Below are 18,098 nucleotides of genomic sequence, written 5' to 3' on the forward strand. Positions count from 1 at the left end.
CCTGTAAGCCCAGCACTCAGGAGGCTGAGACAGGGCAGACTGCTCCGAGTCTGAGACCAGCCTGGGGGCTACACAAGCAAGCACAAGGCTGGCCTAACTGCACAGCAAGAATTTGTCTCAAAAAAAAAAGAAAGAAAAAGAAAGCAGCACTGGGAACAAGACGGCCATGAATACCTGTTTCTATAGTATTGATACCTGGACCATGTGAGTATGCTAACCATGCAAAAAGCTGCCTTCTATATTAAAAATGTGAGTATAATAGAATATAGTAAATATTTTTTTACATTTAAGATTTATCTCACACCTGATTTTAAATGCTGTTTTTTTCTTCTGGATATTACAAATATTTCTATGTGAAAAAAAAAGCTCCCTTTACACCCTGAGTTTTTGGGGTTTGTTTTTGAGACAGGGTCTTGTGACACAGTTCAGGCTGGCCTCAAACTCATGGCAATCCTTCTGCCTCAGCCTCCAAAGTGCTGAGATTACAGGTATGTGCCACCCTTCCTAGAAAAGTCACTTATGACCACAGACACTCTTTCCCATCCCAGACTGGGCAAGGCCTCTACAAGCCCTTCTTCTTTTTTTTTTTTTTAATTTTTTTGGCAGAACCAGGGATTGAAATGGGGCCCTTGTGCTTGCCAGAGAAGTACTTATTCTACTGAGCCATCTCCCCGGCCCCTACAGGCCCTTCTTGTGCACTGACAAATGTAGAAGCCATTTCTCTGACCCATCCAGAGGTGAATAAAGGACACGGTCACACTGCAGTGCCTTTATAGAGGAAATTTTATTGTTAATCATTTACCTTAACAGTTTCAGAAAGAGGAACAGATTAGCTCAGTCCAACATGATTGGCAGTTGGCAAAATCTAGTGAAGCAAGTGTCCTGATTGCTAAGGATTTAATTTGGATGCTTTTAATACTTAGCCATCTAACACTTCAAACATAATCCAGAATAAATGCATCGTTTCTTCCCTTTCCCTTTAACACTGCACCTACCTCACTTCATTATGGAAACAGTTTCATTAAATAATTCCCAGAGAAAACTACATCACTTGTTCCCAGAGGAACAAGCTCCCTGGAGAACAGAGCCATGAGGATAGTGCACAAAAGAAAACTTCAAAATAAAACTCTGTAGGATAATTTACTAGTCTAAGGAAACAAACCCAATATATTAAGAAATAAATCCAGTTACAAATGCACTCAAGAGGTCTATGTGGAGAGGTGGGTGAACACCTGAAAACAGCTGGCTATTTACAAGATACACAAGCAGGAACAGTGCACTTATCAGCCCAGCGCTGGCCCTCAGAAGCCGAAAGTGTTCTCTCCGCTGTAGGCCACGTATAAGAATCCATCTTCATCCTTTTCCTTCTCGTAAAGCTGCCCCATAGTTAGGCTTGAAAGAGAAAGAACAAAATAATCATTGAAAATGGAGTCGGGTGTCAGGAGGAAAAAAGCTGGCCTGAGGATGAGTTTGATCCTTGCTGGCAGGCACTAAAAATTACTCAGGTATCAGTGCCTGCTGTAACCTGTGACGTGTGCGAGAAGGGAACTGCAGCCACGCAAGGATCAGCAGTCAGTAGAGACAAGTAGATGCAAAGGGGGGCATGGTGGCACACACGTGTCTTCGCAGCACTTGGGAGGCTGAGGCAGGAGGACGACTGTGATTCAAGGCTAGTCTGAACTACATAACGACTGTCTCTACTCCCTCCCCACCCCCCAAAAAAACAGACTTCAAAAACCTAGGAGCAAAGTCTCCAATCCCTATCCTGGAAGCAGGCCCATTCATCTCACCTTTACAAGTAAATCCATTGAAAAAGAAAAAAACCAGCTCTTTGATTGAACCGTGGTCCCTGGGCTTTGCTGAGCTTGTTCTAAGTAGGTGCTTTAGACCACTGAGCCATCTCACCAGCCCCCCTAAATGTCTTTTAGACAGGACAAAGACAAAAGCAAGCACAATGAAGAGCCTTCGTGGGATGAAGGACCCTGGTAACAGCAGCAGAATGGACTGAGTCTTATTCAGACAGGTTTATTTGAAGATTTGTAAACTGGACTTAGCATGACAGGCACAGCAGGTCATTCTTGTGCTAAGTCCCCGGCCAACCTGTGCCCGGCCATCTGTATCAGCGCCATTTCCCTTAAACATAGTTGCATACTGTGTAAATCTCCCGCTGTGTCTGGGATCCAAACAGCCCTCCAGAAATAGAGGTTTCTTAATCTAAACAAGTGGGTGGGAGGCTGGCTTCCTAAAGACATAAAACAGATTGCAGTCGAGACTGAATCTAGTGCTACCATGAAACTGAGTTGTCCTGGCTCCAGAGTGTGTCTAGTAGCACCCGCAACCCCCCCGCCAGCTCTGGCCGTGTGACTGTACTATCCGAGACAGGCAAGACATGCGGACACACTGAGCAGCAGTGTGATACAAGCGGGAGGAAGACGCTGGTCCAGGGCACTAGCCCAGACAGGCACAAGTATGCTCAGAGTAGCCGTGCGCACGGCAGATGCCTGGAATCCCAGCCCCTGGGAGGCTGAGGCACAATAACCATGAGTTCAAGGCTAGCCTGGGCTACATAGTGAGTTTAGGACCAGCCTAAACTATACAGCAAAACCCTGACTCAAAACAAAAACAAAAAAAGCTTAAATTATAGGATACAGTGGACCAAGGGCACTGTGGGACATAAAGAGGTGCCCCAGGTCTCAACTTGATGGAGCAATAATCTCCCTGCTGCTCTGAAACTGGTGCTGACTGGGACTTGTGTGTAAATGGGGACAAAGGCCACACTCATAAAGGGGCGTTTTTCCTTTCCTATGCTTTCTACCCCATGTGCAAGCTGAGCTCTGGTGGCTGTGAGTAAATGATTAAGTACCAGTGTGAGGGTGGATGAATATGAATGAGATGACCTATCATCAGCATCTCATATGATAAAGCAACGCTTCAGGGTGCTGATGCACACCTGTGTGTGATCTCAGCACTCAGGAGGCTGAGTCAGGAGGATCACCGTGCGCTCAGGGCCATCCTGTACTACAAAGTGAGACCCTGCGTCAAAAAAAATAAAAATAGTACTGCCTGTGAGATTTTTTAATCTTGAATTTAGAAAATCAGAACTGCCTGAAAAAAATATATAAGTATAAAAATAAATAAGATAACCTCTTTAATAAATAGTGCTGGAGAAACTGGCTCTACATATGCTGAAAATTAAAATTGGATTCATATCTTTTAACATGCACTAAGCTAAATTTGAAATGGAGCAATGATAAAAATGTAAGACAGAAACATTAAATCTGCTGGAAGACAATAGGTAAAACTCTTGAAGACAATGGTGTAGGCAAAGACTTTGTAAATAAAATCCCAATCACACAGGACCTATCACAGAAAATCAATCTCATTAAAAAGGTTTTTTTCCCCGTTGTTTTTTTCTTTGTATTTTAGGACAGGGTCTACAGGGTCTCACTACACAGATCAGACTCATAGTGATTCTCCCGATTTCAGCCTCCCAAGCACTGGGATTATAGGCGTGCACCACTATGCCATCTCAGTGCGCCCCCGGGGCAGGGCTGGCACGGCGCACCAGGCATTGAACCCAGGCCGATGTGTCTACCTAAATGGGCACTTTAATCCGCTGAGCTATTTGGCCAGCTCTTTCCTTAAAGTTTTTGCACAACAAGAGAAACCATCAACAGAGTGAAGAGACAACCCATAATGTGGGGGGAAAAATGTTTGCCAGCTGTTCCTCAAAGAATTACTATTGAAAACACCATAAAGAACTCAAAAATATCAGACCTCCCACATAAAGAGACAAATTAAAAAAGGGCATCTGAGTTGAATACACATTTCTGAAATGAAATAGAGCAAGTAAACGTATGAAAAAAATGTTCATTATCACTGGTCTTTGAGAGATGCAAATTGAAACAACAGCGAGATTCTAATCTCACCCCAGAAAGAACAGCTATTACCAAGAAATCAACCAATAACAAATGCTAGAGTGTCTATGGGTGAAAAAGAACCCTTCTCCACTGTTGGCAGGAGTGTAGACTGGTACAATCACTGTGGAAACTGATGTGGAGATTCTTCAAAAAACTAGGACTGGGGCCGGGGATGTGGCTCAGTGGCGCAGTGCCTGCCTAGCAAGCGAGAGGCCCCGAGTTTGATTCCTGGTACCAAAAAGAAAATAGTAAAAATAAGACCAAAAAAAGTCCCTTTGGGAAAAAAAAAAAAAAAAAAACACCTTTATGGACTGGGGAGATGGCTCAGTGGAGTAAGTGCTTCCCTGGCAAGCATAGGGGCCTGCGTTCTAATCCCTGGTTCTGAAAAAAAAAAAAAAACAAACTAGGACTGGAGGTCCCATTTCACTCAGCTATTCCTGGCTGGGTATCTTCCCAGAATTTTAAAACATCGTACCACAGTGATATATGTGTACCCATGTTTATAGCGGCACAATTTGTCATAGCTAGATCTTGAAAACAATCCAAATGCCCATCAACTGAGGAAGGGATTTTTTAAAATGCCGTATTTTTATACAGTAGTATACTACTCAGCCATGAAGAATACACCGGAGACATTTTTAGGTAAATGGATGCAACTCAGGACCATACTCATAAATGAAATAAACCAGATGCACATGTGTAACATTATATTGTCTCCCTGCAGATTAAAATCCAAAATGTAGCTGGGGAGACAGCCAGTGGCATAAGCGCCTACCTGACAAGAGCAAGGGCCTGAGTTCGATCTCCAATACCAAAAAAAAAAGGCCCAAAACGTACAATAGGTATTGTAAAATGGGAAGAAAATGTTCTTTTTTTTTGACTATCTGACAAGAGCAAGGTCCTGAGTTCGATCTCCAATACCAAAAAAAAGGTCCAAAACGTACATTAGGTATTGTAAAATGGGAAGAAACTGATCTTTTTTTTTTTGTTTTTTTGAGGACCCGGGGATTGAACTCAGGTCCTCGCGCTTTCCAGGGAAGCGCCTATTCCACTGAGCCATCTCCCCAGCCCTCCCCCCCAAGAAACTGTTCTAAAACAAAGAAACTGGGATGAGGAAATGGAGAAAAGGAAAGCTTTGTGATAATCTTGCACTCTGAGTAACAATACATAACATTTGAAACACTGTTACCCTCCTATTATCTTGTTTTGAAATGTTATTTTTCTCTTTTTAAAATTTTTTCTCTCTTAAAAAAAAACTGCAAAGGGTCACCCATTTATAACATTCAGCAGATTAAAACACCTGTTTAGGCAGACACTGGGGCAGGGCTCAATCCTGTCACACGTTGCCGGCCCCGCCCCCAAGGGACACTGAGACTGCCACTGAGGTGCACCTGTAATCCCAGTGCTGGGGAGGCTGAAAACAGGAGGATCACTATGCGTCTGAGCTGTGTAGTGAGACCCTGAACCAAATAAATTAAAAAAAACAACAACAACAAAAACCCGGCCTCAAACAGCATTACTTAATAAAAATTCCTGCTGTGATAGAAACGTCCAATGTCACTGCTGTCCAGAATAGTAGCCACAGCTACATTTAGCAAGTGAAATGTGACTCATCTAATTGGGATGTGCTGTAGGTATAAAACATAACATTTCAAAGACAGTGTCAAATAAATTATCTAGATTTTTATTACATGTTGAAAAATTTTAGATATACATTAAATAGCTAAAAATAATTTTACTTTTTTGATGTGGCTACTAGAAAATTTTACAGTCATGAGCAGCAGCACCTCAGAACACAGGTCTTGGAAAGGGCAGTGGCAGGGAGAGGGAAGCGGCTGGCTACAGTGCAGTCTCCACTTTTTGGCACCTGGGAATCCCGGGGAACTTTAATCAAGCCAAGCCCCACCCCAGGCCAATTACATCAGAATGTCTGGAGGTGGACCCAGGCATCCGCATTTTTTTTTTTAAATACCTGAGATGATTCTAGGGTACCAGGATTAAAAACAAAGATGCCTATCCTTTTGGGGATGGGGAGTGGCCATGTGACTAAGGAACAGAGTGACAAACCAGAAGTGAATGAGCAGCCAGAAATTAGCAGAGGTGCTACTCATAGACCTAAGCACCCCAAGACTCAACCTGGTGGCTGGGACCACCCAAAAAGAAATCTCACTTTTCTGGGAGACTTCTCACACTGGGGCTAATGGGAGGGGCCGAGGAGATGGCTCAGTAGTATAGGTGCTTCCCTGGCAAGCCCAAGGGCCCAAGTTCAATCCCCAATTCTGCAAAAAAAAAAAAAAAAAAGAGGCTAATGGGAAACCTGGACAGCTAGTGCCATAGTGCCTTAGCTCTTTTCACTGCACTCAGTGAAGTACCGGGGAGCCTTTGTGCCTGTGGAACATCTATCTCCCCGCTGCTATTAACCAAATGAGTTTAAACAGTAGCAAACACTGCAGTTCAAAGACAACTACTCCTGGTGCTTACGGCAAGTTCGGTTTTTACCTGAAAGACGAAATTCTGCTCTTTACCTAGCAAGTGAGAAGCCCTATTGGAACACCCTAAATGGCACTGCTAAATGAAACTACCTGAGAAGCTCTACTTATGCCAGTGGCCCACCCCTGATTCTCCACACTGTCCTCGGGGAACAGTGATCCCTGGAACGCTACAATCTAAGGCAGGCTGAGACTCAGCCCTCAGACTGGGGAAGATACACAGCCCTTAATTATGCAGCTGTTGTCACTTTCCACCTTCAGATTCCACTGACTTTTAAAACTTAATTTATCAATTTAAGCAGTGATCATGCAACTCTAGAAGTTAATAATCTAACAATAACAGCATAACATGTGCTAAACACTGGACCGAAGTTGCGTAATATTAACTATACCTTTACAATAAATAAATGATAAAGCTTGTGAGCTTTGTTTATTATACAGCAGGCACTTTTGTTATCCATAGTGTAAAGATAAGAAAACTAAAGTATGGAGAGATCAAGTAATTTACTACAGATCACAAAACAGCATATTCTTACCATCAACCTGTGCCATCCCCATGTGGATGCCTGGACAGCTGCCAAGTCTGTCCTGATGACCCAACAGCCTGCACACCTTCCCTACAGATCATCCTTAGAACGCAGCTTCCCACACACACATTTCTGTACCAGTCAGGTGGACATCAAGCTCATACATGAGGCCACTGTTGGTCTCCACCACACACAGAGCAGTGAGGGAATGGGTCTTGGGTCTCTCTCCTTCAAATCCTTTTTTTTTTTTTTTTTTTTAAATGCATTTAGTACAGGACTATAGGGCCTCACTACACAGATTAGACTCATAGTGATCCTCTTGTTTTCAGCCTCCCAAGTGCTGGGATTACAGGCATGCACCACCACGTCCTTCAAATCCTTTAATGTGACAACTAATGGTTGTGCCTAATGACTTCAAGAGTCCATGCTACTGTCCCTTTATCAGGCAGAATCATGGAGAAGCTTTACTGAGCTGGCAGCAGCACTGTGTTCTTACAGCCAGGATAAGAAACTGGACAACTAACAATGCTCAGTGCTGAACAGCTGCCTGATTTTCAGATCCCACTGGGTATGATAAAACAGGACCAGCACACTCACACAGTGTAATGATTTGAAATGGTACTTAGGGGACTGGACCACACACATGCAGTGTCAAGAGTAACTTGGCCTGAAGCCAAGAAACAGAACTGGGCCCCAAACAGAACTAAAGAAAAACAAAAACTTGTTTTAAGTCCAATTAAGTCCATATTTAAGAGGGTGGAGGGATAGCTGTCCCAGCTGCATAGTGAAACCCTGTACCAAATAAATAACTAAAAAAAAAAAAAAAAAAGTCCATACTCAAGCTGAGTGCAGTAGCCCACTCCCATGATCTCAGCTTACATAGAGGCTGAGGCAGGAGGATGGCAAGTTCAAAGCCAGCCTGGGCTACTAAGCAAAACCTGTCTCAAAAACAAGCATCGAAGTGGTGAGGATGTAGCTCAGTGATTGACTGTTTAGTACGCTCAGGCCACAGGTCCAATTCCCAATACTTAAAAATAAAAAATAGGACCTGGGAGATGGCTCAGTAGAATATGCGCTTCCCTGGCAAGCGCAAGGGCTTGAGTTCAATCCCTGGTTCCACCAAAAGAAAAAAATAAATAAAAATAAAAATAAAAAAATAAAAAATAAAGACAGTGGCACTTCCAGGTTTTAAAAAAATCAATGAGTACCACACAAATTATTCTGACTAAAAAGGATCATGAGTCACAAGGTAACAGACACTGAAAAGTTCTAACTTATGTTGAATGCCAAACAGAAATGAGTACCAAGATAAGACTCTCATGTCAAGATGGACTGAATACCAAATTCAATGTTTCAAAGCAGCTGAGTACCACTGTATGATTTTTTTTTTTTTTGGCGGAACCGGGGATTGAACTCAGGCCCTTGCGCTTGCCAGGGAAGCACTTATTCTGCTGAGCCATCTCCCCAGTCCCCTAAGGTATGATTATATGTTCAAGCAAAGTGCAAGGAGACAAAATCTCACCTAGTGGGCACGTGGTGTATGGCAGCAGATTAGGAGGCATTCCAGAAGCCTCTGAGAACACGACCTTTCCTCTCAGAATTCAGACCTGAGCCACACAGCACTAAGCAACTCATCACTGGCACAGCCAGGGACCCAAAACACAGAGGCAGCACATCTATCCAGCTCTGCTGCCCAGGGTGCTAGCTGGCGGGCCAGGTGACTTGCAAGCTGTGCTCAACTCCAAGGCTTCCTACCTGCTCCAGGGAGGTGACTGTGGAAGAACCAGACAGCCTCCAGCTCCTGACTAACGCTCATCCAACACTGTGGCACCAAGGATTACATGTGATTAACCCAGGAGTATGCTGTTCTGCAGAGAGGCAGCAATGAAACCTTCCAAACTCCAAGTCTCACAGCGTAATAGGAAAAGACAATAACAGAGGTGAGCCACAAAACTAAGGGTAGGGGCCAGGGAGATGGCTCAGTAGACTAAGCGCTTCCCTGGCAAGTGCAAAGGCCTGAGTTCAATCCCTGGTTCTGAAAAAAAAAAAAAAAAAAACAAACAACTAAGGGGAGGTGGGACCCTGAAGCCTTACTCATTCCTCCATTCCAGGTCACACAGATCCAGGTAAAAGCACTTCTCTAGTGAGTGAATTAATCAGTGACAAAGGTGTCTTTCAGCAAGGTCCACATCCAAGGGAAACAGGTGTATACTACTCAACAAGGAGGCTGGCTTAGACCTTCACGGATGCCTAAGCCCCAAGGAATCTGCCTTCCATATCAACCAAGGGCAGGTCATGGACCTGAGCCCCAGTGTGACTCATGAAGTGGCTAGGCTGATCCACACACCTGGCCAGCCATCTGCTGTGCCGCCGTGTGCTTCCACCAGTCCTAGACTACTCCTGTCTCCTCTAGCAGGCCAGGTTGGGTGCAGTGAGGTAGGAGGCACCAGGCTGGGAAGGTGCAAGCTGCAAACTGAAAGTAACCTAGCCCCAAAGGCATCCAGAGGTTCAAAAAAACGTGAAGGTGAACTACTTCACTTTCCTCTGTCAGATTCTTCTCTGATAAACACAAACCTTTGTTCCTCTGGAAATAAACCCTGTTTTGTTGTTGTTGTTGTTGTTTTTTGGTTTTTGGTTTTTTTTTTGCAGAACCAGGGATTGAACTCAGACCCTTGCACTTGCCAGGGAAGTGCTTATTCTACTGAGCCATCTCTCCAACCCCTAACCCCTGTTTTTAAAGAGGTATTTGATAGGTTTTTCCGACCCAGACCCACCACAGCAGAGAAAAGGCAGGAGGAAAAAGGGAAAGGGGCTTTATTATCTTTGAGGACAGAGAAAATCACAAAGATAAGGGATTCTCTGAATTGGAACAAAGGAAGGCTGAGGCTTTTATGGATGTTGTCAGGGGTGGAGTTTGAGCGGGATTTTTAGAAATACCTGAGAAGCTGATGGGGTCTTCCCTGAGGCAACAGGAAAAGTGAAAGGAGACTGTACTCTGGGCTGAATTGGAGAAGAGGGAAGGTGGTCTCTGGGAAGATAAGCTACTATTTTAAGGGCTTCAGCCATATTAGATGACCACTGTAATAATTTAGCAATTCATACTAGGGCTAGAATCTATCACTTTCCTTCCTTAATTTGGGGTGTCTGGCATTGTGTCCCAGCAACCAGGGAAAAGTAACTAAGACATGGGACATTGTAGCACATTCCTGTTCAAGGCCAACCTGGAAGCACAGCGAGACCACTTCCCTTCTCCCCAAAAAACACAAAATGACCCCAAGACTTCAGAAGCAACTAAACACTATAATCTTAAATGGCACTTGTTTTCCCACAAAGAATTGTAACGTTGTAGAGATATTTTAACTAATAACACACTCCTGTTTCTATTTTAAACATGGCATAAAGAAGATTCTTGACTGTGCTCTCAAAAAGACCAAAGGCCATTGGCAGATCTGGACTTCCCTTTAAAGTCATGCCTCAGAAACCTAACAAATACCAAAGTTCTCTCTCAGTTCTGCCTACACCAAGGCAAAGTTCCCCTTCTGGGTTGGGCCTGACTCTTAGTGTAGGTAACTAGGTAAAGTACCCAACTTTCCAATGCTAAGTGGAAAAAGCAGTTGAAATCCCCCCTACTTTTCTTTTTGCACTTATGCCAAGGAGCTATATCCCTGCCCCTTATTGGTTTGTCTTTTTGAGATAGTGTCTCACTGTGTAGTTCAAGCTGGCCTAGAACTCACAGCAATCCTCCTGCCTTGGCTTCCTGATTGCCCAGAATTACAAGAATGTGCCAATGCACCCAGCTGAAATCCCCCGCCGCTGCTTTTTAATGTATTTGGTGCAAGATCTCAATATGCAGCTTGGACTCCTAGTGATCCACCTGTCTTCAGCCTCCCCAGCACTGGGATCATAGGCGTGTGCCACCATGCCTGGTTTCAGTGGCCAGCTCAGCACTCTTGGGGGTGAGGCCACAGCACATGGTGCCAAGGATTGAACCCCAGTCCCTGCACTTGCCTAAGCAGGTGCTTAGTCCACTGAGCTATTTTGCTGGCCCTTCCCCCTTTTGTAAAGAAAAAGAACTTGAAAGAATTAAGCAAGTAGAATTCTTAGGGACTTGTCACAGTTTCTAGAATTAGTATTCAATACTAACTTAAACAATAATCACAATACCCTCTACAGTTACCACCCAAGCCCAGCTATCAGGCAGAAATAACTGAACTTATTCCCATGATCCTTGTATAGATGTCAGTTATGGGAAGAAAAGGGCTTCTGCAGGCCTGACTCCATCTTTCTCTCCTCTGATTTCCGCCATCACTTAGGCTACAAACACTGGGCGAAGGTTACAGGAGGCTGGAAAGTGCTGAAGAGGCTAAACTGCACTGGGGAGGAGACACTGAAGTGGAGTCACATATCAGCTTTAGGAAGAAGATCCTAAGGCACTTTCTTTATGCTGCTAGATGTAACTGTATTTGCATAAAGCCTAATAATTTCACATGCTTTGCTTATAGATAAACTTGTTTTCAATAATAAAATTCCCAAATGAACAAAAATATTGGGCAAGAAGTCTTTAGCTGGGCCAGGAACAGTGGCATACACCTATAATCTCAGCATTTGGAAAGCCTGAGGCATTATAGTGAGTTCAAAGTTAGCCTGGACTATAAAGAGACCCTACCCTATCTCAAGGGACAAAAAAGATCATTTCATGGTTAAAAAGTGCTAAAGGACAGGAAAGAGTGGCCTTGACTCTTTACATCTTAGGAGTTGAATTCCTAGTCACTTGGTCCTAAAATCCTGACTTAGGGTGATATGCAGTCTGCTTAGGGTAAATTCTCCCCAGAGAAAAAGACAAATAGGACTTGAAATGGACCAAGGAACCTCAGCTGCCCTGAGAAATACTTTTCAATTCCAACCCTATTTATTTCTCCAATTTTATTTATACCTCAGGGAAAATGGGAAAGAGGCACCTGGTAAGAGGATATCATTTTAATCTTAAGATGACCGTGAAGCCATCAGAGAAATCTTAATGTCTCCAGAAGCCTGTTTCATTTCAATAAGTACCATGGGATTGATATGAGGAAGATAATGCCACAAGTCCTGGTCATCTGCTTCTTCTCACTAAGCCACCACCTCCAGGAAGGAGGAAACAAGAGTCACTAAGGCTCTCTAGAAATTCCAGGTAGTATGAAAGAAAAATGACCTCTAACCATCTTAAGGGAGCTGAAGTAACCATGGTAGCCCCAGGCTTCCTCCCCTGGTAAGAAGTGCACCCAGCAACAAACCTGTGAAGCTAGGCTAAACAATCCCAAGGGTGACAAGATTACCTCTGGAACATCACAGCTTCCAGAAAAGACCAACAGCATGGCAGGCCACAGCCTCTCCCCTCTGGCTAGACACCAGCCTTGGAAAGAAGCTTCCATTGTTTTTCCTGTGCTGCCTCCCCACCAAACACCAGAAGTACAGGTGGTAGAGACAGGAAGAGGAAATTAGACTAAAAAGTAACCAGAGGTTCCTGCCTTTAGTAGAAACAGACCAAGAATTTGGCTTAGGTGTCTTCTGAAATTTTCAAAAGGAATATATTCTTATAAACTGAACTAGCTTCCAGAGCTTCTAAAGAAGTGTTAGTCTGGGGGAAGCAGGGTATGGTGGCGCATGCCTTAATCCTAGCACTCAGGAAGCTGAGGCAGGACATGCTACACAGTGAGTTCAAGGCCAGCCTAAACTACACAGCAAGACCCTGTCTAAAAAATAAAAAAAAAAAAAAAAGTTATAGTACCTCAGGGATAACACAAAACCTAGTTTGGGTCACTAGGGTAAAATGTAGCCAGGAATTTATACAGATAGAGGAGGCAGGCTCCAGAATCTGGCTTACTGTCCAGTCAGAACTGGGAAAAGCCAGACCAAGGTTGTAGACAGCTAGTCAGTCCATTTTCTTTTTTTCACAGGAGACTAAAGCTGAGCTGTCAACTATACTACAAAGAGTACTGCCCCTGCCTAAATTCAGGCCCCAACTTATAATCAAAGATCATTCCTAGGCAGCACAATGGTCAAACAGTCAAAGTAACAGTTAAAGCAAGTGGTGCCAGGGGAAGTTTAAATTTATAAAAGAAACTTCCAAGCCCTTTATTACTTTTATCAGACCTGAGGATCAGGCAGACACCAACTCTGACAATAGCAAACAGGCAAGGGATTAACTAAAGCTGAGCTTCAGCAGGGCCTGCAAGCTCCTGGTGGAGAGCTATAGGGGTTCATTTCATAGGCCATTAGGAAAGACCTCATTTCAGTCCTCAGTTCTACCTATGGCTTAAGCCTAAGCAAGTTTTCACTCGGGTTGCAATTTTGCTGAGGACAGGCTGCTTCTTTTAAGTTCAAATCTTATTCTAAGTCAAAAGTGCATAGTACTGGGGCTGGTGAGATGGCTCAGTGGTCTAAAGCACCTACTTAGAACAAGCTAAGCTAAGCAAAACACAGGGACCACAGTTCAATCCCCCAGCACCACATGCCAGCCAGCCCTGCCCCCTGGTGGGCTGAACTGGCCGCATAGTACTGCTATCATTTACTTTTTCCTGACCTACTGTGATCAGAGAACATAAAAATCCAGATTTGGAGCCTTTAGAGCTTTCAAATCCCTAAAGTAGGCAAGCAGATGTTCCAACACTCAAGAGCACAGCTAGTAAACACATCTCACCTGGACTGTGGGACTGTCTTATCCACAAACAGGAAGATTGCCTTTTCAGAAGGAAGCTGGATCCTTTTCCTGATGATCCACATAAACTGAGCCACAGTGATGTCAGATGGAACCAAGTACTTCCGTTTGTCAATGTCAACAATCTGGGAGCCTGAGACCTTTTCCACAATCACCTGGAAAAGGAAAGAGAGATCAGGCATGGATTTCCTGCAGTGAGAGGTTCTAGTCCCACACAGGAAATTGATGGACAAAGTGTGGGCAAGTAGGTGGGTGGGCAACTGCATAGCATGAGAAAACTTTAAATTTAGCACAGGGTCTACAGGGTCTCACTACACAGATCAGACTTGTAATGATCCTCTTGTTTTCAGCCTGCCAGGCACTGGGATTACAGGCGTCTTCCACCATGCCCAGTCTCAATAATCATCCGGCTCAGCATGCCCTGAGGGTAGGGGTGGGGCCAGCACAGTCCTTAAGTAGGCATTTTAATCCCTGAGCTATCTGGCTGACCCTAGCATGAGAAAACTTGCCCATGGCTTTTTAAGCCACACACTCAGGAGGCTAGAATTGATATAAATGTATAATAGAGAAAGTGTAAATGCTTTTCTGTGGTCAGTTGTCTCTCTCATCTCTCAGCACCTAAAAGAGAGATACTATTAAGCATTTCAACATTTTATCTGGACAGCTGGGCGTGGCAGTACGTGTCTATAATTCCAGCACTCAACTCTCAGGCAGGAAGATCACCTCACCTCGGGTCTGAGGCCAGCCTGTGCTACATAGTGAGTTCAAGACTAGCCTAAACACTTAATGAGACTCTGTCTTAAAGAAAAAAGTCATTTTTTCTGAGCAGACACAAGAATATGTGGGTTTCATCTGTTAGTCCAGACCCCAGAATGGACCCACACTACTAGAGATTAAGATTCCAAGAAACACAAAAACTATTTCCCGCATCAAAAAGGAAGATAAGATCAGATTCACTGATTAAAGGGAAAAAGGGGTTATCAGAGGCTTTTCAGATCTTTTTTGATAAGACAAGGTGACAGCCTCACGTTGAGGAAAGCTATAAGTTAGATACAAAGATGAAGAGAAAAGTACCACTTACAAGACCTAAGTGTCAGTCTCCCTCCACCGCCGTTCCCCAAAGTGGCAGTGAACTGTTACCCTGTCCTAGAACATCGTTCCTTATATAATTGGCGAGGGAGCCCAGAGGCAGCAGGCAGCTCGCTGGCCTAGATCGGGAGATTCAGCACTGGGGCACCCGAACAGCACCAGCCACAGCCCGTCACGGCCCGGCCCGCGCCGGCCCCTAACCAAACCCACTCGTCTGCCTCGTCTGCCTCGTCTGCCAGTGTAACTGGGCCTGGAACCCCAGAGTCAACTGTTGAATGATACAGGGCCCTATCACCGGTCCTAGACGACAGAGGTGACAGTGGGGTGAGGGGGCGGGAGTCCAAACACTCACCGGAACTCGATCGGGATATTTTGCTCGGATCTTCGCGGATTCTACGCATCTGTGTTCTGTGAGAGAAACACATTGGGCTGATAGTCGCGCCTGCCAGGCGGCAGGTTCTCCAATCCCTGGCTCCTAGCCCTCTTCCCCGCTGCGAGCTGCGCACACTGCGAGTTCTCGATCGGGCGTACACTCAGTCGCTGTCCCACGTCCCCTCGGTCCCGAAAGACCCGTGGAAGGCGGCAACAAGTCAGCGCACGTCCACCTGAGACGGTGGGACCGCGGCAGCCGAAGCCCAGAGCGCAGCATCCGCCCCGACCTACCCGGCCCAGATCGGCCCGAGTGGGGGAGGGGGCCCACCCGCCGCTCGAGCCCCCTCATCCCGTCAGCAGTCTAGCACATACCCAGTGAGTGGTCCTCCTTGAACATCCACTTCATGGCGGCGAGGGAGGGGAACCGAGCCGGCTCTTTGAGCCGTGAAGTTCAGCGAGCCGACCACAACAACAACAGCGGCGACGGTGGAGACTGAGAAGACTACACGACAGGCGGGACTTCCGGCTGCCCAAGCCTAGCAACTGGCTGGGGGCGTGGCTTCCGGCGCCGCGCGCGCCGGCGTCCGGCCAGGGGGTGGGGCTGCACGTTAAGGGGTGTGGCTTTCCGGTGGCGCTCGCCGGCGTGTTGCGTCAGGGGGTGGCGCCACACGCGAAGCGGAGGAGCCTGGGTGCCACGCGAGGAACCACACGGCTGCGAGTGAGGCTGGTGAAATTGGTTAGAGGTGAGTCTGTGAGCGATGCTGTCGACTTGGGGAAGGGACTTAGAAGAACTAGTGACGAAGTGGGTTTAAGGACTTGCGGGGGGCCGAAAATGTAGGATATATTTCGTAAGAGAAGTACGCGGCGTTGACAGGATATTTGAGATGTGAGTGACCGAAGAGGGGTTCCTAGCGGTTGGCATTGGCAGAGGGCGCGCTTTAGGGCTTTGATAACTTGGGGAATGTTGTTTAAGGTGGGGGGACCAGCTGCAGGCTCTATATTGCGGGAGACTAATTTGCGCGCCTTGTGGGGGAGGGGTACTGGTAACAACCCGGAAGTCTGGAGACCGCCATGATAGATTACCTTGCATCGAGAAGTTCTCTCTTTTTTTTTTTCTTTCGGTCTTTTTTGAGACACGGTTTTGCTGTGTAGTTCAGGCTGGCTTGAAGTCACTTTGTAGCCCGCGCTGGTCTCGAACTCTCAGTGGTTTCCTGCCTCAGCCTCCCGAGTGCTAGAATTACAGGCGTGCACTGCCATGCCTGGCTAGGAATTCTTTTAAACAAATCCCATTTCCATCCTTTATTCCAGAATCAGTTTTTTGAGGGAATTTGCTTTATTTTGGGGTTTTTTTAGTATTACATTTTTCGTGGTGAGGAAGTGTACAAATTCTTTATATACCCCACCGTGAATAAACATTTAAAAAGAAATCACATATGTTTTTGAAGAAGACAGAGACTGCTTGTCCTTAATTCAGAGGCAGAAAATTGTGGTCATTAGGTCCAGAGAATTCCCCCCGAGAGCTCGTCATGAGACAGATTTCCTTGTCTGGCGGTCGGAATAGTGCTGCAATCACTGCCTGGTTCCTGTGTTTGTCACCTGCCCTGGCCTATATCTGGAGGTTGTCCAATCAGTGATGTAGATTCTTTCTTGCAAAAGCAGAGTCACCAATCTGGTCTGGGTTGCAATCTGTTTATGGGCTGGTGAACATGTAACAAGAATATTCACTTAATTAGGCACATGACTCCTGCCGTGTGTGTTTCTGATACATCTATCAGGCCTTATGTCTGAATGTTGTCATACATTCAGACAGTTGAAATTCTTTGTCAGTGTTTTGGAATCTAACTTCATTCTATGAGTATTTTTGTTATTTTAAGGTTGTATGCCATAGCCAGGTGTAGTGACACAAACCTGTAATCCTAGTTCTTGGGAGGCTGAAGCAGGAGTATCATTTTCTAGGAGACCAGCCTGGGCAAAAGAGTGGGGCCAATTAATGAGTGAGAATCAAGTTTGGTATTAAATACATTAAGTATAAGGTGTCCAAAAGACACATCTAAGCTGTGCAGTAAGGTGAATGGCTCTGTAAGTCTTACTTTCAAGAGAAAAGCAGTTAAAGCTATTAAACTGAGATTTAGCTAGATGATGGGGAAAAAAAGGCAAATACCCTTTCAGAATCCGGGGAGGAGTTAGAAATTGGACTTAGGGCTGGGGTGAACTCAGTTGATAGGGTGCTCCTATCAACTGGAACAGGGCCCCAGTGTCAATCCTCAAAACTGGAGGGATTGTAGAAGAGAGTGGGGAAAAGAGACATAATAAATTGGACTCAGTTCTGCTTCCCAAGCTGGACGCAGTGGTGCACACCTGTAATCCCAGCACTGGGGAAGATAAGGCAGGAAGATCCGCTGCAAGTTTGAGGCCAGCCTGGGCTGCTTAGCAAAACCCTGTCTTAATATGACCACACACACATAGCCACAAACACTGGGATAGGACAAGGAAATTTATAAAGTAAATGTTGAGACATTGGGAAGCCTTGAAGCCAGCATTCATGAGTTGTAGATTTACTTGAGAATTCTCAAAATTCCTGGCAGGAGACTGAATATTAAATTGTGTAGTTTTTTTTTTTTTTTTTTTTTAATTTATTTATGTGTGTGTGTGTGGCCAGCTTAGCCCACCAGGGGGCGGGGGGGCTGGCATGTGGTGCTGGGGGATTGAACTGCGGACCCTGTGCTTTACCAAGCTTGTTCTAAGTAGGTGCTTTAGACCACTGAACCATCTCACCAGCCCCTAAATTGTGTAGTTTTAACAGAATGATTTTCTTGTGCTTTTTGTTCCAGCTCAGCCATGGCTCGTGGTCCCAAGAAGCATCTGAAGCGAGTAGCAGCTCCAAAACATTGGATGCTGGATAAATTGACCGGTGTGTTTGCTCCTCGTCCATCCACCGGTCCTCATAAGCTGAGAGAATGTCTGCCTCTCATCATCTTCCTACGGAACAGACTCAAGTATGCTC

At 45.3% G+C, this 18,098-nt stretch overlaps 1 protein-coding gene across 1 annotated transcript; it reads right to left on the minus strand.

Moving 5' to 3' along the window:
* Window positions 1-765: 765 nt before the first annotated feature.
* Window positions 766-15,624, minus strand: Gabarapl2 (GABA type A receptor associated protein like 2). The gene is made up of 4 exons (XM_004625776.2): window positions 15,467-15,624; window positions 15,075-15,130; window positions 13,616-13,788; window positions 766-1,392 (listed from the first exon to the last, which is right to left on the minus strand). Exons 1-4 carry the CDS (start codon window positions 15,498-15,500, stop codon window positions 1,302-1,304), a joined length of 354 nt encoding a protein of 117 aa, XP_004625833.1. The 5' UTR covers window positions 15,501-15,624; the 3' UTR covers window positions 766-1,301.
* Between the last annotated feature and the right edge of the window lie 2,474 nt (window positions 15,625-18,098).

This window comes from Octodon degus, unplaced genomic scaffold, assembly GCF_000260255.1.
Source record: "Octodon degus isolate 3935 unplaced genomic scaffold, OctDeg1.0 scaffold00011, whole genome shotgun sequence".
Classification (NCBI taxonomy): Eukaryota; Metazoa; Chordata; class Mammalia; order Rodentia; family Octodontidae; genus Octodon; species Octodon degus.